The 22342-nt window shown below is 29.0% G+C and overlaps 2 protein-coding genes across 2 annotated transcripts; both read right to left on the reverse strand.

The window, feature by feature from the left end:
* Nucleotides 1-17138: 17138 nt before the first annotated feature.
* Nucleotides 17139-17789, reverse strand: LOC127282308 (uncharacterized). The gene is made up of 2 exons (XM_051306474.1): nucleotides 17619-17789; nucleotides 17139-17510 (listed from the first exon to the last, which is right to left on the reverse strand). The coding sequence occupies exons 1-2, from the start codon at nucleotides 17787-17789 to the stop codon at nucleotides 17139-17141; spliced, it is 543 nt and encodes a 180-aa protein (XP_051162431.1).
* Nucleotides 17790-19936: 2147 nt separating this feature from the next.
* On the reverse strand, nucleotides 19937-20935 carry LOC127282309 (uncharacterized). The gene is made up of 2 exons (XM_051306476.1): nucleotides 20766-20935; nucleotides 19937-20723 (listed from the first exon to the last, which is right to left on the reverse strand). The coding sequence occupies exons 1-2, from the start codon at nucleotides 20933-20935 to the stop codon at nucleotides 19937-19939; spliced, it is 957 nt and encodes a 318-aa protein (XP_051162433.1).
* Between the last annotated feature and the right edge of the window lie 1407 nt (nucleotides 20936-22342).

The raw sequence follows: 22342 nt of genomic DNA on the forward strand, positions 1-22342 counted from the left end.
AATTGCCCAAAACACTACGTTGGACAAACAAAAAGACATCTAAAGGACAGAATCTATGAACACAAGAGAGATTACTTAAAACCATATGACAAACAAACAGCACTAACAAAACACGCGGACGAATCGGACCACACCTTTGATTTTAATAACACTAAAATATTAAATAAAACAGAGAAATATAGAAAAAGACTGGTTTTAGAAATGACCCGCATTGTAACTAGAAATACAGTAAATGAAAGAAAGGATATTGAAAGACTGTCGGATATTTATTTACCACTTCTCAAAAAATTTGGTTAAAACATTTTCTTGAAATTTATTTATTCAGCATAACTTTTAAAAATAAAAAAACAATTTAAGTTAAGATAACTCAAATATATTATTGTTAATAATTATTTAAGGAAATATTTCAAATTTTATTTAGTTTTGTATTTTAATTCTATTTTGTACCGTTAAAAACATAAGTTTTGAGCTCTTAAACCTTTCCTTTGTATACCCACAACAATTCTCAACTGACAAAATTTCCAATAGATACTTTAAAACCATAAAAAACACATGTTTTAACTCTCCCGCAATACACAACGGTCACATTTTCCTCAGTATTTACAAAACTGTCAACAGTGTAACACTAAAATGATATTTCATTACCAGTTCGTACAGTTGTTTAAAACTTTAATGTTAAAAAAAAGTTAGCAAACATAACGTAATTGTGAAAAAAACATGTGGATTAAATAGCTGCATAAAAGCTTAAAACTTTGGATTAAATGTAAGAAGGTAAGCCAATAACACAGCCACACAAAAAAAAAAAAGTACCCGGGCCGGGAAATGAGACCATCATTTTTTGATGTATTTTGATGCGCTGAACACGAATCTGAAGTCCGTTTAGCTCCATCACGTCAGGATTTTGACATAACCTCAAAAAACATAGCTGATTTTAAATGACAGGAGAAATTTTTTAAATAATGGCAGATTTGCTTGAATCTTGTTACTCGGGGGTTTTTGGGGTCGCTGATTACGAATTTAACGTCAGATTTAATAAATTCAAAATGGCGGATCCAATATGGCGGACGAATTTTTAAAAAGTAGTTGGATTTTTACGAAAATTGGTATCTAGGGGTTTTGGGAGTCGCTGATTACAAATTTATTGTCAGATTATTCAAAATGGCGGATCCAATATGGCGGACAAATTTTTAAAAAGTAGTTGGATTTTTACAAAAATTGGTATCATGGGGTTTTTTAGAGTCGCTGATTACGAATTTAACGTCAGATTATTCAAATGTAAAATGGCAGATATAGTACGGTGGTCAAATATCTTTATGTTTCTACATGTGTCTGCATCCAGGGTACCTCCACGCGGTGACGGTGGGCAACGGAGTTTGTCCGCTATCCGGCTAAGTCCCTGGATAATGGCTTTGATGCCGTCATGGCAGACACACGTAGGAAACGTATTACGATGCAGGGACTCGGAACCCCAGTATCGGCCAAGTTACATAAAAATTCGACTATTTTTTAAAAACTCGTCCGCCATATTGGATCCGCCATTTTGAATTTGAATAATCTGACGATAAATTTGTAATCAGCGACTCCCAAAACCCCTAGATACCAATTTTCGTAAAAATCCAACTACTTTTTAAAAATTCGTCCGCCATATTGGATCCGCCATTTTGAATTTATTAAATCTGACGTTAAATTCGTAATCAGCGACCCCAAAAACCCCCGAGTAACAAGATTCAAGCAAATCTGCCATTATTTAAAAAATTTCTCCTGTCATTTAAAATCAGCTATGTTTTTTGAGGTTATGTCAAAATCCTGACGTGATGGAGCTAAACGGACTTCAGATTCGTGTTCAGCGCATCAAAATACATCAAAAAATGATGGTCTCATTTCCCGGCCCGGGTACTTTTTTTTTTTGTGTGGCTGTGTAACCCGAGAGTTTTACTGTTTTCAAAATAACATACGCATTTTTATACTTATTCACACAAACAATTATAATCTCAATAATATTATGCACACACAAATAATAAAATTAAAAAATTTTTAAACACATAAAGTCACAAAAATAAGAAGTATTGTAATTTACAGAAAATAAATTTACTGATGAGGATCCAAACAAGGATCGAAACGTCTAAATAAAAAAGATCTAGTATCAAAGTTATTTAAAGGACCCTACAACCGCAACAAATTCAACATTTTATTATAATTTTATATTATTTATTTAAAAAAATTATTTTTAATAATTTAATTTTTTTATTTTATTATTTTTATTTAAAATAGCACATTATTAAAAACCGTTCAAAATTAAACCATGCAGACACTTTAAAATAAAGAGTTTCAAAAACTCTCGCTATAGCGGTAGAACTAGTTTTACGTTGCAATGCAAACTTCAAACAAGGATAACACATACAAATGAATATTTTTAAAAGAACTACCTAAATTGAAAATTGTTAAGGACGATATAAGCTTTCAGATGCATATCACGAAAATATTTTAACAATTTTTTGTACCTTTATAAAAAATCAAAAATTACCATAAAAAAGGAATTTTTTCAATTTTCAATGTCTGGGGCTATTGAGAAATTCTGAATACGGATTAGTGTTAAGTATTAAAAAACCTGTAACAATCACCTTATGTTATTACTGTAATTATAATAAAAAATTTTACAAATAAAAATTATGTTTGTTAAAAATTTGAATAAGTTAGAGATGAACTAAGTAATAAAAACAAAAGATTGTAATTTACTAGTTAATGATAAAGAGCTATATTCATATTGACAAAAATTGTAGTTTAATTAAATTATAATGAATTAATATCATAAATTAATTATCCTTCAGTTAATATATAATGTTTTGTTTACATTATACTTTGATCGTCAATAATTATTGATTCAATTCAGAATGGTGTTTTAAAAACAATAACAGATATGCCAAAAATGGGTGCAAATATTTTAATGCATGTTATATTCGTCATTATTTATAGGTTAGAAATTCGCTGAAATAAAAATCATACAATTTTCTTTTTTCAAGATATCGTATAAAAAGTGAAATAGTATTTTTTTAATTTCATGTAAATTGTAAAAATTAAAATTATTCTATTTTAAATTGATTTATTGTTATAAACATAACATCAAAGTTTAGGTAAGTTCAAAAGTCAGGAAACAAATGTTTTTTTATAAATTAAAACTATTCTTAATTATAAGGTTATGTTTATTACAATAAATTTATAATAATAATTATTTATAATAATTTTTAATCTTTCCAATTTATATCAAATTTTAAAGATAATATTTCACTTTCTATGCGATATCTTGAAATAAGAAAATTTAATGTATTTTAAGGAGAGTGGCGGGTCAACATAACCTCAAAAACCTGTCAAAATTAAAAAATTGTTTTTAACGCAAACAAAAATATAATAAATATTAATTTTAAACAATTTTAGAAGATCTAGATTTACTCCTTTCGAAAAAAATTATTTTTTTCCAAAATATTTTGTCAATAATTATTTTTTTAACATTTTTTTTCTTTTAAATCAGACAAAAATTGTAATTTTTAACCATTTTTTATGAACAAAAGCTCATTTTACTCAATGAAACATTCTCTACAATTGTTACCTTTTTTATATTATAATAAGTATGTTCTTAAAAATTTATAAACAATTAAAATTTTATTTATTAAATAACTTTTTAAGAACATACTTATTACAATATAAAAAGGGTAAAAAATAATTAAATATAAAATGTTATTTGTTAAAAATGAAAATATTCTTCTTACTTGTGTATTTCCAAACATCTTCATAACATCCTGTAAATGTTGAATTTAAACGTCCCGCATAAAATTCAAAAATCGGTGCAGTGCAGTCAATTTTTCAAAAACTGTAAAATTCCTAGGTTTTATACCATCCATCCACACAGTTTCAAAGTAGTTAAAATAATGTTCAAATTCTCTTGTATGATCAATTTGTGTGAGCTTTTCGTATAGTTCATTAAATTTAATTCTTATTTCCTGAGGTGGTAATAATACCAATGAGAAAACTGTTTTTAAAATTTTATTAATTTCATTATCATTGTTGTTAAGATAATCCTTTAATTGTAGTTTACAAATTTTCTTGTAAATCTCCTAAAAAAAATTTTTTTTTAATACTAATTTGAATTCTGATATAATAACTTAAATAAAAAGAGTCATCATAATTATTTTAATGCTTTATAAAAATAGACTAAATAGAAATTTAATTTGTTCTATACTTATTCAAAATTTTAATTTGATTTTTAATAATTACCTCTTGATAATGATATACACTGCCTTTTAAAACGACATTGGGAAATAAATTTTTTAAAGTGGTATGTATATTTTTTATATATGGACAATGGCACTTTCCATGGAGAAATTTGGTACATCTCTTTGAAGCTGTTGGAATACGGCAGTAAATGCTTCCTCTGTGATTGAATCCATAAATGACGATGCACATGGAATGACCTAGTAATATGAATTATTTTATAACAATTGTTTTAAATTAAATACAACAAATTTTTTCGAAATTTAACATATAGACCCCTCCCTTTCATAAAATGTTAATATAAATATCGAAGCAAGATAATTCTTATTAAAAAAACAAGTGCAATACAATGTTAATAAAAAAAATTGTGCAAGATAATTTTTTTTCAATATCTAGTGCAATAAAATTCTAATTCAAATTTGCGTGTAATATAAATTAAACGCACGCAAATTTGAATTAGAAATGTTTTGCACTAGATATTGAAAAAAAAATAATCTTGTACATTTTTTTTATTAACATTATACTGCACTTGTTTTTCAATTATAATTATCTTGCTTCGACATTTATGTTAACATTTCATGAACGGGAGGGGTCAATATGTTAAATTTCTAAACAAATTAAAATCATTTTTAAAATAATATATTAGTAATAAAATTTGAAAGAAATGGAATTATTTATAAAAAATTAATTCCATAATTACAACAATTATAGCTTTATAGATTCTTCCAATTTTAAAATTAATATAAAAGTAAATTATTGTTTGTTAATATTGTTTCACATATTGCTAATGTTAATTTTTCGATGCAATTAAAACTTTCCATCAATTTCAGTCAACGTATATTTCTTTACGATATAAATAATGAAATTTGATTGACAATCTATCGGTTGCTCAAACTATATGTTTTTAGATTTAGTTTAGCCAATAGTTTTTGAGATTATAATTACTTTGAAATAAATGCTTTGGAATTATGTTATGTTACTCACTTTTTTATTCATTTTAACATATATATATGTATGGAATGTTATTCTGTACAGATGAATAGACTATATAATATACGGTAGTAGCAAAATAGTTTTCTACTAATTTATTATAAAAAAATTATAAATTATTGTAGCAGTATGTTTAAATTATTGATTTGAGTATATTGGGATCTGACATGGGGGCGGGGCCTAAAGCAATATGGCGTAAATTGGGTAACACTTTTAGTGAATTTACATGGGAATAACATGGGATGCAATAGAACAAAATCGTTTAAAAAATATTGCTTAATTTAATAAATGTATAAGTGAATTTTTTTAATACAAAATTACTATTTAAATTCCTATTTACAAACATGAATAAAAATATAAAAGAAATCTTATTTTTATACAAATGATTTTCTCAAATCCAGCGATACATGTGCAAGAAAAGTATTGTATTTTCCTTTATATTTCATGTAATTATATGAAAATTTATAAATGTATATATTTCATTTTTCATTGTAAAAGTCTGTTAACAAGAAGTGAAAAAAAAATTTATTTATCCGTTTTTACAGTGATAAATTAACTTTCAAAATGTTCACATGCACGGGTAATATGAAAGATTATATAACCTCCAAATTTTAAAATCTTAAACTTACCTGGCAAAATGTAATCACTTCTTTTGAAATGCAGAGAACATACTCTCATAGAAGGCTTTATACTGTGTATTTTTAAAGCATTTTTCCAGGCCTTTAATTGATCGACTTTCAAAATTATCGAACGTATTTTTCACATCCACTACTCGTTGTTTTGGTTTCGGAAATTTATGGAAAATTACGCTTAAATTTTTCGCTACAGTACTGCCACAGCCTCTCACAGAACACTTAATTCTGCAGGAAGATTTCTCACGCGGTAAAAAATGTAGCTTCATTCATAATGATAAAATAATTAACAATGACAGCGGAACTACAATTGCAAGTGACACAAACAGTTATCCAAAACTAGTTACATTTTTCAACACCAGATGGCATGTGTACGAATGTCAGATCCCAATAGTTAAATTTGCGATTGTTGGCTTTTCAGATTAGACCAAACTTGTTAAACTTTGGCTGTTTTTTTTAAATACGATATATAGTAATATATAGTTTTTAAAATAATTTTATCAAAATTTTCTAAATGGTTTAAAGAAAAATGAATTTTATATTGTAAAGAAACTGAATTTCTTTAAACTTTATAATTGACAGTGAATATGTATTTGTTTTTTTTATTAAAATAAACCTATAATTATGTTTATTCAGTAATTTTCATATAACAATGTGCTTTACTTTTGAAAAGGTACGTGTGTTTGCACAATTTTATAAGGAAACGTGACGTAACGTGGAAATGGTTTAGTAATTGCTTCATTTAGTAAATCAATCTATTAAATTAATGATTAGTAATATTAAAAGAAATTTTTTTTTGTAACTATTAATTTATGTTAATGTATATTACAAACAATCATTTTACTTTCATTTAGTTAGTTACATTAACTAAATTTGCATAATAATATTACTTACATTTTGCAAATGTTGTTTCTCGTTGTTCTTCATTTCCTTTACATTATTTTAAAACATGTGCATTAGAAAATTAATATTAATATTCTTTTTCTATATATGTTATTGGTATATTATATTTATTAGAGTAGAATATTTCGTAAATGATATTAATATTTATGCCAAGCAATTATTCAATTTCTTTTTCTTACATTGTACAAACGTCTGCTATAGTTTAATATAAAATATTCTTACAAGCATTTAGAAGTTGTAATGCTTTACTTTCTAGTAATTGTTTATTATATTTATCAAATGAGATTTGTAATCAATTTTATTGCTTTTGAGTACTTTTTTTCCAATTCTGTTTTTTTTAATTTCTCCTTTTTTTTCTTTTCAGTCAATAATAACACAGGCCTACAAATTTTAGACCTAGAAACCGGAATAGTCATTTCCGATGTAATTTATCACGCTACCCTGGCGGAATGGGTTGACGTCTTTTGGACGCAAAAGCGTCGAAAAAGCGTCGAAACTCGACTGTGCCAAAAAAAGTGGTAAAAACAACAAAATAAACTGAAATAACTATTGGGTTTTGTAGAAAAAATGTTTATGAATAATATAAGACCTTATTTGATGCGAATTAATGTAAAATAAGTGAAATAAAAGTTAAATACAAATGAAAATTATGTGAATGTGTTCTACTAACCTTGTGTGTAATTTTGGAAAAGTGAATTAAATGTGCATTCTTAGTAATAGAAAAACAGTGAAAAAGTGTTACTTTATTAGTTTCAAGTGTTTTAGATGTTTAATAATTATTAAAAATTAATACTTTTATTGTGACATATTGTATGTTTTTCAAGTGTGGCGGATGTGATTTATCGATTGTAAGCAACAAGTTACCGCGATCAACGTTAGATGGCAGCAGTATAAATCTTCAAAGCATTTTGAAAGAAATAGAATATTTCTGATTTGAAAGCAAAAGCATTTTCAAGCCGCACAATAAAATTGAAAGATTAAATTGAAACAGTTTTTTAAAAAAATCTAATAAATAATAATATTATGAAATACACAGATAATATTATTGAAATATAAATAGCTATGTAATTAAAAATTATTTTTAAATAAGCAAATTTAGTAAAATACTTTTAATAAAATTAACATTTAATGTTTATTTAAAATTTAGTAAATTAAGTATAACTTTAATAAATAAATAATAATACAATAAATAAATAAATAAATAATAATTACCCATTATATAGTACTAAAGAAAAAATAATATACCAATATGTATATATATATATATATATATATATGTAGAACGCATGATTCGAGGACATTTTCGTAATTGAACGCATGTTTCGGGGACATTTTGTTTTTTTGGGGACGTCCCCAAATAATCATTTGATGCAAGGCATGGTTTGGGGACATTTCACAGATACGAGCTAGTTTCAGGACCTTGAAGTTTCTATATGACTAAGAGATGGCGGGTCGATGTCGATTTCAGGGCAATTTTGGGTTTCAATAGAGAGTCCTCAAAACATACATTGGAAAAAATAAGAGTATATATAGATACCATCATTACGGGAACAACGATACTTACACATGCGCAATAGAAATATCTGCAATTAACAAATGCGCAGCAATAACAATTGACAAAAATGGATGCGCACATTATTAAATTGGGAAATATTTATGCGCAACTGAAATATCAGCACTTAATACATGCGCACAAATAATAAATTATAAAACCGGATGCGCACTTTAACAAAATAATACTTATACCTGCGCAATAGAATTATCTGTTATTAATACATGCGCAGTATAGAAAATTACCGAAAAAGATGCCCATATTAGGAAATTTTATAATATTTATGCGCAGTATAAATTTTAGCACTCAATAAATGCGCATAAATAATAAATTACGAAAACGGATGCGCAATTTAATAAAATTTTACTGACACCTGCGCAATAGTAATATCTTCTGTCAATACATGCGCAGTATGAAAAATTATCGGAAGAAGATGCGCACTTTATGAAATTAGAGAATATTTATGCGCAGTAGGAATATTAACACTTAATACATGCGTACAAGATTCTTATACTTGCGCAGTAGAAATATCTGCTATCAATACATGCGCAGTATGGAAAATTATAGGAAAAAGATGCGCACATTATGAAATTAGAGAATATTTATGCGCAGTAGAAATATTAGCCTTTAATACATGCGCATAAGTAATAAACTACGAAATAAAATGCGCACTTTAATAAAACGATACTTATACTTTCGCAATAGAAATATCTGCTATCAATACATGCGCAGTATGTTAAATTATCAAAAGAAAATGCGCACATTAGGAAATTAGTAAATATTTATGCGCAGTATAAATTTTAGCACTTAATACATGCGCATAAATAATAAATTAGGAAAACGGATGCGCACTTTAATAAAATTTTACTGATACCTGCGCAATAATAATATCTTCTGTCAATACATGCGCAGTATGAAAAATTATCAAAAGAAGATGCGCACATTATGAAATTAGAGAATATTTATGCGCAGTAGAAATATAAGCCCTTAATACATGCGCATAAGTAATAAAGTACGAAATAAAATGCGCACTTTAATAAAACAATAGTTATACTTGCGCAATAGAAATATCTGCTATCAATACATGCGCAGTATGTTAAATTATCAAAAGAAAATGCGCACATTAGGAAATTAGTAAATATTTATGCGCAGTATAAATTTTAGCACTTAATACATGCGCATAAATAATAAATTAGGAAAAGGGATGCGCAGTTTAATAAAATTTTACTGATACCTGCGCAATAATAATATCTTCTGTCAATACATGCGCAGTATGGAAAATTATCAAAAGAAGATGCGCACATTATGAAATTAGAGAATGTTTATGCGCAGTAGAAATATTAGCCCTTAATACATGCGCATAAGTAATAAACTACGAAATAAAATGCGCACTTTAATAAAACGATATTTATACTTGCGCAATAGAAATATCTGCTATCAATACATGCACATAATGAAATTAAGAAATAATAATGCGCAAAATAAATATTATCACAAAAACATGCGCATAAATGATAAATTATGAAAACGTTTGCCAACTTTAATAAAATTATATTTATACCTGTGTACTAATAAAATATCTGTTAATTATACGTGCGCAGTATATTAGGTACTTAGAAAATTCGACACTAAATGTCTTTGCCGATTATTTAAAATAAAAACATATTACTTTGATGCATATTTTGAGTTCCTACATCATATCTAATGACTCTATCAGAAATATAAATAATTTTTGAAGGTCATCGTTTTATTGCATATTTCAGTATCATCATGCTGATTAATGATTCAATATGAGTTTCAGTTACCAGCTAGTGCAATAGTGACTTAGTTTGAAAGAAATTATTCTATATAGGTTTATGTTTAAGTGTTTTGATATATGTGTAAAACTTTACATTGAGGTTATTCAAAAGATGATTGAAATGATTTTTATAACAAGAAGATACCGTACTCATGATATATATAAGGCAAAATTCCTGTAGCGAACTAAGTGAAAAAAGTTGATCGGATCGGGCTGTCACTTGCACAAAGTTTAGCCCCAGGGGTGAGTAATTTACCCACGAATTATTGTTAGGTTTTTTTTAAAAATGTCGGGGAGGGAGGAGGTTGAATTTTTTTGAAAAATTTAAACAGTGGATTTTTGAAGACTTGTAACTTTTAAACAGCAAGAAGAAAAAAAATTTGACATATATGTTTTCTAAATGTTTTTTTGTGCTCTTTCGATTGGTGAAAAAAATTCAAATTAGACCCATTGCTCTGAAAATCAAATTTTATTTTGATTTTTCTTTAAGTTCGGTCCTTTTTATTTTTTTTTTATTTATTTTTTTTGAAAGCTAAAAATGTGTATTTTCACGACAAAAAATATTGAGATGTTGTTTTTTGTTATTTTTGAAATAAGCTCAGTCGCGCTCCAAGACTCGAAAAAATAACACAATGCGTCAACTTTTTTGCAGTGTAGGATGAATATTAGGTATGCTATAAACGATAAAAAACACACTATATTGGTAAGTGTATAAAATACGAAATGAAATTATTTAAATTAAATAAAAAATACATGAATTAATAGTAGCTTATTTGCGACTGTTACTGTTTGCGTCAAATATATTTTATAAGTATAAATGTTTCTTTTCGAAAAGTCATATGAGTTTTATGACCCAATAATTGTCATAAATAAAAAACATTATGTTTAAAAAAATGTTTGATAAATAAAATCATAAATAATAGCAATAATTCTACTAATTTCCAGAATACGTTCATACATTTAACCCTAAATTATTGAAGACTTACGATTTACTCGTTCTAATATTTAAAAATTTTTAAAATCTGATATCAGTACTAATGCAGGACTAGACTCTGTCCTTTCATAAAAGAAAAGAGATGAACATATAAAATTCGATTGTTTTCATTGTTTTTCTTGCGAGATTCACGGTTTTTCGAGACGAGACTCGCTCGAAGTGCATAACTAGATATCATATTCTTAATCAGCGACCCTGCGTGAAGTTATTGTAAACCATATACTTATATGAGGCATTTCATATGAGAATACGGGGTCAGGTCTCGGATTTTTCTCAAAATTCGGTAAATTGTAGTGATGGTGGTGCTGAATAAGTGAACAAATTGTGAATTTAAAATTTTTCGAGATATTTACAACAACAAATTAGAGATATATATTTTTGCTTTACTTATAACTTTTTCCCTACTAAAAATAGAGAGAAATGTTAAGAATGTTTTTTAAGCAAAAGACCGTAACAATTTCTTAAAAAAATAAAATTGTTTATAACTTTTAAACATGTTTTCCCTCATTTTGAAGCGAGAAAAAAATCATGAATATTGTTTAAGTGAAAATAAATCTATGGTTAAATTTTTGAAATAGCATTATTTTTTGTTTACGAGATATTTATTAATTATACGACCGTTGGAAATTGTGCGACCTCTGCTTTTTCAACAACTATAAAACTGTTCAAATCTTTAAAAATATTAAAACTAAAAATTTTTCCTCTTTATTTTATCAAAGCTAATAAAATTCTGAAAGAAATGACACCTTGACAAGGAGAATATGTTAATTTTGCTTCCTCGTGGAGGAAGCTATGTAGTCCTTTCGTTTATAAAATTTTTAAAAATGGTGAAAACAAATTTTCCTCTATATAGAAAAATGTTATATGAGATCCTTATCAATTGTCCGGATGTATGTATGTGTGTGTGGATAGTTTTTGTGAACACGATATCTTTAAGAGGTTTTAATAGATTTGGATAAAATTTGGTAGGCTTATTTTACACATTAATCTCTCAAAAATGACGAGAGGATTTTTAAAAATACCCCCAAAAAAAAATTTTATCGTCTTTTTTCCAAAAAATTTTTTTTAATTGAAAAAATTTTTTAATCGAAAAATTTAAGCTAATATATAATATAATCGTCTTCCTTATGTCAAGATGAATCGATTGATATATATAAAGTATAGATTTGATTGAAATTTAAAGAATTAATGAAAGTTAAAAAATCAAAAATTCTCATTTTAACTAAAAAATGTGTTTATTTAAATTCATGTTTATATATGAAATAATTTTATTCCCTGCATTGAAAAAAATTGGTTGGTATATATAAAGCATAGATTTGATTTAAAATTTGAGAATTAATAAAAATTGAAAAATCGAAAATTCATATTTCAGCTAAAAAATTTTGTGTTTTTTTAAAATTCAAGTTGATGAATAAAATAATTGTATTCCTTGCATTAAAACGAATCGATTCGTATATATAAAGTTTATGTTACACTCAAAATTAATTAAAATTTTCTTTATTTTTCAAAAAATTTAATTAATTTAAAATATTTTTAACTCGAAATGTTTTAAATCAATCAATTGAATTGGACAAATTCATTGCTTCCTTCACGAGGAAGCGAATTTTTTGCTTCACACAATGAGCAAGCATAATGTTTATAAAATAAACATAAAGTACCCCCTCCTTGTTCAATTAGATATCTAAGAAAAACCCAATTTTCAATGTTTTTACTATTTTTTTTATTTCTCTGTCAAAAATTAATATTTTTAAACGTTCTTAGGCTCATTGAAATCGTATTTTGTTATGCAATTCAAATTATATAAAACAATTCATGTACACATTCTTCCCTAGCGTATGCAAACCGTGAAAGTTGGCTCATAAAATGTCAAAAAATTTAAATTTAAGGTATCACATCGGCACTAATCGGAGTCAAAAGTTTGTAGCTCGCATTACTACTTCCCGCACTATACTTTCGCCCTCAACTCCCTATACTCTCAGCCCATACTGTACTTACTTCTACAAATACACTCGTACACGTATACCCCACACTAGCAGCGATTGGAAGGAGTAGGAGGTTTGACAACGTCGCTATAAGTCTCGGTTTGACTACTGTGGACTACTGTCTCTCTCTAACTAATTGTTACCATCCTGCGATGTTGCCACATCAAAGTGGCGGGTGTGCTATATATTGCAAATGACGTCATGAAATAGAATTTTTAATTTATAATTACGAATAAACGGCACGGTAAATTATAAATTTCTTTGTATATTTTAGTTCCAAATTTATTCCTGAATTCAACATTAGTTTTTGAAAAAAATTTATAGAAAACTTCTGATGATATTTATGAAAATGTACTTCTCCCCCATACATTAGTCCCGTCTCCCATGCAAAATAAGCAACTTTGATTGCTAATATCTCTGGTTTCGTACGGCGAAAATTCTTCATATTTTGCAAATTTGTCAAGAATGATAATAAGAACATATGGTAAAATTTTCAAGAAAATTTATAGAAAACGGTTTTACCGATGTGATACCTTAATTCTACAATAAAATATAATGTTTAAAAATCAAGTAAATATATAATTCTAAACTTCTCTGATTTATGTAAGTAAATTTAAGATTTATACATTTTACTGATCATTTTTTGTCATATAAATATTAATCACAATTTTTTGACATTTTATGAGCCAACTTTCACGGTTTGCATACGCTAGGGAAGAATGCGAGGAAGAATGTGTACATGAATTGTTTTATATAATTTGAATTGCATAACAAAATACGATTTCAATGAGCCTAGGAACGTTTAAAAATATTAATTTTTGCCAGAGAAATAAAAAGAATAGTAAAAACATTGAAAATTGGGTTTTTCTTAGATATCTAATTGAAAAATTAACATATTCTCTTTGTCAAGGTGTCATTTCTTTCAGAATTTTATTAACTTTAATAAAATAAAGAGGAAAAAATTTTAGTTTTAATATTTTTGAAGATTTGAACAGTTTTATAGTTGTTGAAAAAGCAGAGTTCGCACAATTTCCGACGGTAGTGTAACTATCAAAAGTTAATAAAAAATAAAATAATTTACAAAGAACTAAAATTAGAATAATTTTAAAAATGCCATTCCAATGCTTATCGAAATCGGCACCTAACGAGTCCTATATGAACTATTTACTATTTTGGATAAACGGGCGTTAAATTAATAATTAATAATAAAAATTATTTAAATTTGAAGATATAATCTCCTTTTAATAATATAGATTGTTAAAAATGCTATTTCGACTGATTTTTTTGACGCAGAATTAGATGATCTTTCAAATAAAAAAAGAATTGACGATTTATCTCCTTTTCTTCAAATGTTATTAATTATAAATTTAATACCCGTTTATCCAAAATAGTAAATAGTTCATAAAGGGCTCGTTGGGTGCGGATTTCTATAAGCATTGGAATCACAGAAAAAACCTAGTCTTATTTTTGTTGCTACTCATTTTGAGTCCATGTTTTTTCTGTGATGGTATTTTTAAAATTATTCTAATTTTAGTTCTTTGTAAATTATTTTATTTTTTATTAACTTTTGATAGTTAATTAATTAATATCTCGTAAACAAAAAATAATGCTATTTCAAAAATTTAACCATAGATTTATTTTCACTTAAACAAAATTCATGATTTTTTTCTCGCTTCAAAATGAGGTACAACATGTTTAAAAGTTATAAACAAATTTTATTTTTTAAAGAAATTGTTAAGGTCTTTTACGTAAAAAACATTCTCAACATTTCTCATTATTTTTAGTAGAGAAAAAGTGACAAGTAAAGCAAAAAAATATTGCTGTAATTTATTGTTGTAAATATCTCGAATAATATTAAAAATTTTAAATTCAAAATTTGTACATTTATTTAACACCACTATCACTAAAATTTACCGAGTTTTGAGAAAAATCCGAGACATGACCCCGTATTCTCATAAGAAATGCCTCATATAAATATATAGTTTACAATGACTTCACGTGCTACAAAAACTAAATAATTTATTTCTTGGAAACTACAAGACATACTATCTTTTTCAAAGTTTTTTATTTTTCAGGACATTGTACAGAATATTCATGAATTTTATGAAAAATATCGAAGATATACTTTTCGAATTATTTAAACAATTAAAATTGTTTTTTTTAAATTAAACTTTTTCAGTTTTTTTTCAAAATTTTTTTTCATGAAAAAGCATATAAATACGAGTATTTTAAAAAAAATTCATTTCCATTGGTTAAAAATTACATCAGTTATAATAAATCAAAAAAAAATTACAAAAAATTTAAATGTGCAATATTTTGGAAAATATTTTGAATTTTTTAAAATACTTAGGATTTCATTTTTTGACCCTTAAAGGGACCCAAATTTTCAATATTATAAAAATTTATCAAAACAGCATAAATCGGTGCGATCACTTGACGTTGAGTAGCTCACTAGCGATTGATTAGGGAATTAATTAAAGTTAAATAAATATGATCATGAGATTTTTAGAATTTTTGTTACTAAAAGTAGTAACTTAATTTATACCATTTTCAGGTGCCAACAATTAAATTCATACTTTAAGAACATTCAATGTGTCTTATGTTTCTACCATAATTTAACTAAGTAGCGATTAATTAAAGAATTAATGAGGGTAAAATGAATATGATCATGAGATTTTTAGAATTTTGGTAATTAAAAGTAGTAGCCGAATATAAAAAATATATATAAGGCAACCATTAAATGCATACTTTGAGTACCATCAATGATTCTTTTGCTTCTATCAGATTTTAGTAACCATCGGTTGTTAATGTAATTAACAGGATGTAATGAGTAAGAATATAACGTATTAAGACAATTTGCTTTATAGAAAATGGTAGAAGTCTATAAACAATTTGCATTATTCAACGAGTAAATGCATACATTGGGTACCATCAATGTTTCTTTTGCTTCTATCAGAATTTTAGTAACTGTCTATTGATTAGCGAATTATTCATGGTAAAATAAATATGGTCAGAAGATTATAAGAATTTTTGTTACTTAAAGTAGTAGCCTAATATAAACAATTTACATAAGTCAACAATTAAATGTATACTTTGAGTACCATCAATGTTTCTTTTGCTTCTATTAAAATTTTAGTTACTAGCGTTTGTTAGCTAGCAGTCTATAAACAATTTGCATTAGATAACAAGTAAACGCATACTATGAGTACTATTAATGTTTATTTTGCTTCTACCACAATTTTATTAACTGGCGATTGATTAGGGTATTAAGGAGGGTAAAATAAATATGGACAGGAGATTATCAGAATTTTTGTAACTTAAAGTAGTAGTCGAATATAAATAATTTGCATTTGTCGAAAATTAAATGCATACTTTGAGTACAATTAATGTGTCTTAAATTTTTCTCAGAATTTAAGTAACCATCTATTGTTAATGTTATTAATACTATTTAATGAGTAAGAATATAAGGTAGTACAGGATAGTAATTGAACTCGTATTCCAAACTAAAACAATTTATTTACTATAAAAAGAAATTGTATCAAACAAAAATGATTACAATGGTTTCTTGGTGAACTTTGTCGAAATACTACCACATGTAGTCGAGTTCTCGTGCAGCTTCGTTTGCGCCACAACGAGGCGACGATCTAAACTAATATTAAATGGTACAAAATTTAAATTGAATACACGTACATCAGCCGCCCACCAATTAATCTTGATTAATTTAAAATTTCAATTTCGACTGGCAATTTGCACAATTTCACAATTGGACGCTTAAGAATACTATTAGCCGTTATAACAGTTACGACCCTAACCTTTCCGTCTGCACCGCGGTGCGATTTTACAATTTTTCCCAAACGAGGCGAGTTGGAGTCACAAATTAGAACAACGTCGTTGATTTTTAAATTCTCAGTATCACAGGTCCATTTTGTTCTCTGTTGCAATGAAGTGAAATATTCTTGTTTCTAGCAAATTCAAAAATCTTGGGTAATACGCTGGTTTACCTGCCACCGATTTAATTGATTCATGGGAACTTCTTGATGTCAGGATCAGGCAAGTTGGTGAGCGGTTCCCCGATTAGGAAATGAGCTGGCGTTAAAGGCTGTAAATCAAATAGCGTTGAAGGCAATGAATACAAAGGTCGTGAGTTTATGCAAGCTTCGATTTGCTCCAGAACGGTGCATAATTCCTCGAACGTGAGAAGAGTCAATCCGATCATTCGTTTCAAATTGAATTTACATGATTTCACTCCCGCCTCCCAAAGTCCTCCCATGTGTGGAGCTAAAGGTGGAATGAAACTCCAATCTATTTTCTGAACGCTGCAAAAGTCATTGATGGAATTATGAGACTCAGTTTCTAGCAACTGGTATAATTCCAGCAACTCATTATTTGCTCCCTGAAAATTCGTGGCATTGTGGCTAAACAATTACGTTGGACAACCACGTCTCCCTACGAAACGCCGAAGAGTGACAATAAATTATTCAGCTGTAAGGTCGCCAACAACCTCCAGATGAATGGCCTTGGTTGAAAAGCAATCAAACACGGCGATGTAGGACTTGTTGGTCTTCCTTCCTCGACCCTTGTTTACGAGTGTGGTTATAGGCCCAGCAAAGTCGACCCCTGAAACTGAAAATGCTCGCTGAGGCTTCACTCTATCTGGTGGTAAGTCACCCATGATTTGAGTAAGATGCTTAGGATTATTGCGAAAACAACGAGTGCACTTATTCACAGTTGATCGTGCAAAATTTTTCCCACGAATGGGCCAAAATTTTTCGCGAATTGAATAGAGCAGTGCATGAGGACCGGCATGCGCGAGTTGATGATGCTCTCTTTTAAACAACAGCTGGTTAACTCTGTTATTGCTTGGTAGGTCAATGGAGTGCTTTACATCATATTCTCACGGAAGAGTGGCTCAATCTGCCGCCCAACCTGATCAATCCTGAAACGTCAAGAAAAGGTTTTAAACACGATAATGGACTCTTAATATTGATTTTACCTTCGGACTTCAGATCCTGAATCTCCTTGCAAAAATGAATGTTCTAGATGTTCTTCAGAATGCACTGTCTCGATTGAGAAATTTCAGCAACTAAAAGCTCTGAAAAGGCTCGATTGGACGAATCTTTACGGAAGTTTGATATAAATCTCAGGCAATAGGCTATTACCCTTTCGATTTTAGTTAATGAAGAGAAATGATTAATGACTTTATCAAGATAGAGGATGGAATTTTGAAAGCAATGAGTTATTGTGGTTCTGATTTTAATTCTGATCGGATTATTTCAAGGTCTTGTACAGAAAGATTAAAGTTTGTGGGCATCATTGACAAATATTTAGAAGAGTCTGATATTATTGAATGTCCTGATCACCATAAGGAATTGTCTTTTAGCTTTTCGAAACTCGTACCTCGCGATACCAAATCGGCAGGATTATCCTCGCCTTTGATGTGATGCCAATGAGAGGCAGATATTGATGCAGTTATTTTCGTCACTCGATTTAAAACGAACGTTTTTTTGTTTGTTGATGTCTACTGAAATCCACGCAAGAACTATTGTTGAATCAGTCCAAGCGTTAAGTGAATGAATTTTAATCCGTAGAGTATTTTTTACCTTGGTCACCAATCTCACCAACAAGACTGCACCACAAATTTCGAAAGTCTTCACAGCACCAATATCGTCGACGATTTTGCGCGAAATCGTTGACTCACTGGACTCACTTAAAAAAGAAATTAATTCTTTTTTATTAGATCGCCATTTATGCAACTCTAATTTTCCATTAATTAACAAATTTTGGAGTTCATTGATCAACGACTTCGCCTCGGGTAAACTATCAACACCTGTCAGAATCCTTTCGAACATGAAGACAAGTCAAAGCAGAAGCAACTGACGAATTCATCGATCGATTTCCATTAGTTTTTGACGTAACTGGACCCGATACGATCCAACCTAGTTTTGTGTTCTGCAAGATAGGCAAATTCGTTCCAAGCTCAATTTTTCCTTCATCTAGCAACTAAACGAAAAACTCTCCGCCAAGAAGCATATTAATGTGACCAGGGTCAGAGAAAATTGGATCTGCTAATTTTACTGAATTTGAAACTGATAATGCTCTTGTATCGACAGGGGCACTAGGTAAATCTTTTGTTATTTTTGGGACCACAAGGCATTGAACATTTAATTGACAATTTGTAACACGAGAATTTAACGTTATTTCGCAACTATGAGTTATTTTGCATGACATGTTATTTAATCCCGAGATTGATTTACCAAATTCTAAAAGCTTTGTTCCTGTTTTATTGCATGCTGAGATAGTAATGTTTGCCTCACTTGCGCTGTCTAAAAGTACGCGTAATTGGTGGACGGAACCGTTTACGTGTTTTACATTGACGATTGCGGTAGACAATAAAATATACTTATCTATCCCTGAATTGACGATATGATGAACTGCTGGAATGTTCGCCTGGTTGACTTCATTGTTCACCGTGGGTTCCTTTGATAAATCCGTTTTTTTGACCGATATGTGACACAAGGTATTGTGCCGACCTCCACAATCACGGCAAGAGCTATATTTGCATGACTTCACGAAGTGATCGTTCGTCAAGCAATTCAAACAAAGTTTGAGTCGCTTGGCTTCAAGAATCCTTTTTTCGGCACTAAGGTTTAAAAATTCCTCGCACGAATAGATGAAATGTGGACCCTGGCACATGTAGCACCTTCCACCCGCTTGAGATGTTGAGACAAAAGCAACTGGTCTGTTGGCTTGATTTCCCTTGCGTATTTTTGATGATTCTGTCGAATTGTTGATTTTGACTTTGGAGTTTGACGCTGCGTCTTAAGTAATAAATCCACTGGATGATGCTCTTCTGTCCAACAGTTGACATCGTCGTTGAAGGAAATCTATCATTATATAAACAGACACTTCTTCCTTTCCCTCGAGAAATTCCTCCCAATGACGTCTTGTTAGTTTGTCAATTTTCTCTTCTATCATGTACAACAATAGATCGTCCCACTTGTCAGTTGGGAGTTTAATGCGTTTCAAAACTCTAAGATGTTTTTGTATGTTTTGTATGTGATCTATCAAGTTTTGAATCCCAGTAGATGATTCGACGTCAACCTGTGGTATCTCGAACAAGCATTGTATGTGACGTTTGCAAATAGTTTTGTCGTTGTCAAAACGATCGTTTAACAATTTCCAAGCGACTTCACAGTTTGTCACGGAAATCTCAATCGTTATTTTTGCTGCGGCTCCTGATAGGGCACTGATCAGATACTGGTGTTTTTGCACATTTGGCAATTCGCTCTCGTGAATTAATGTTCTGAAAGTGTCCGAGAATCGCTTCCAATTCTCAATCTTGCCGTCAAAATTAGGTAAGTTTATGACGGGCAATCTTACGTGAGAACTTGAATTTGAGGTTGAAAGTCTCTCATTGGTTGATTGATTTGAAATTTGTAGAAGAATCTCTGCTTGTTGTTGAAGCATCCGTTCTAACGCACTCGCACCAGTGTTGACGTTTTCACTTGTTGTTTGGCGTGGCTTTAACAACTCTTGCCATCGCATTAGCAAAACCTTCACTTCTGCATATTGAGATTCGAACTTGTCTTCTTCAGTTGCATCTTCGCTTAATAATTCATACTTATCATTGCACTCACGAATATGTTACATGAAATCTTGAAATTCTTGTCCAAATGCGTCGACTTTATCTAGCCGCAACAATATGTGTTCGTCCTCGGGTCGAATCTTTTTGGTCCTTACATCCTCGACAAAAGTAGACATACGTGTCAACCTTCTTATCACGTATCCTCTCCTGCCCCAAAGCTTATCGATATTCATTGTAAATGATATAAAATTGAAATGTACACAACACTTGAAACACTTTTGCAACGTTTAAATAAATAACACTCGATTGACTTTTACCCAATTGTTCCTTTTACACTGTTAACGAATAAAACAAAAGACAAAGATGGCCGCTAATCGACGATTGATGCGTTCATAAAATATACTTGAATTTCTAGACAAATTGGATTTTGCGCATCTCTTGTCAGATCCGGCTCGAAGGACAAATGTACAGGATAATAATTGAACTCGTATTCTAAACTAAAACAATTTATTTACTATAAAAAGAAATTATATCAAACAAAAATGATTACAGTGGTTTCTTGGTGAACTTTATCGAAATACTACCACACTTAGTCGAGTTCTCATGCAGCTTCGTTTGCGATACCACGAGGCGATGATCTACACTAATCTCAAATAGTACAAAATTCAAATTGAATACACGTACAGAGATATTCAGAAATTTTACTAATAGAAAGTGGTAGTAGTCTATAAACAATTTGCTTCAGTCTACAATTGAATGCATACTTTGAGTAACATCAATGTTTCTTTAGCTTCTAACAGAATTTTAGTAACTATCGATTGTAAAATTAAATAACAGTAAGAAATAAGAAAGATTATAAAGTATTTAGAAAATTTGATTTATGGAGAGTGGTATCAGTCTATAAACAATTTGCATTATTCAACAAGTAAATGCTTACTTTGAGTACCATTAATGTTTCTTTTGCTTTTATCAGAATTTTAGTAACTGTCTATTGATAAAGAAATTAAACAGACTAAAACGAATATGGTCAGAAGATTTTTTGAATATTTTTTACTGAAAGTAGTAACCGAATATAAACAATTTACATAAGTCAATAAATAAATGCAAACTTTGAGTACCATCAATGTTTCTTTTGCTTCTATCAGAATTTTAGAAACTAGCGATTGATTAGGGTTTTAAACAGGGTGAAATGAATTTAACGTATTAAGAAAATTTGTTTCATGGAAAGTGGTTGCAGTCTATAAACATTTTGCTTATTTAAGAAGTAAATGCATACTTTGGGTACCATCAATGTTTCTTTTGCTTCTATCAGAATTTTAGTAACTAGCGATTGATTAGGGAATTTAAAAGGGTAAAATGATTATGGTCAGAAGATTATTAGAATTTTTGTTACTAAAAGTAGTAGCTGAATATAAACAATTTATATAAGTCAACAATTAAATGCATACATTAGGTACCATCAATGTTTCTTTTGCTTCTGCCAAAATTTCAGTTACTAGCGATTTATTAGGGTATTAAACAGGGTGAAATGAATATGATAGGAAAATTATTAAAATTTCTGTTACTGAAAGTAGTAACCGAATATAAAGAATTTTTATAAGTCAACCATTATATGCATACTTTGAGTACCATCAATTTTT

This window comes from Leptopilina boulardi, unplaced genomic scaffold (genome assembly GCF_019393585.1).
Source record: "Leptopilina boulardi isolate dan_hultmark-lab unplaced genomic scaffold, ZJU_Lbou_2.1 LbouV2_295, whole genome shotgun sequence".
Taxonomy (NCBI): Eukaryota; Metazoa; Arthropoda; class Insecta; order Hymenoptera; family Figitidae; genus Leptopilina; species Leptopilina boulardi.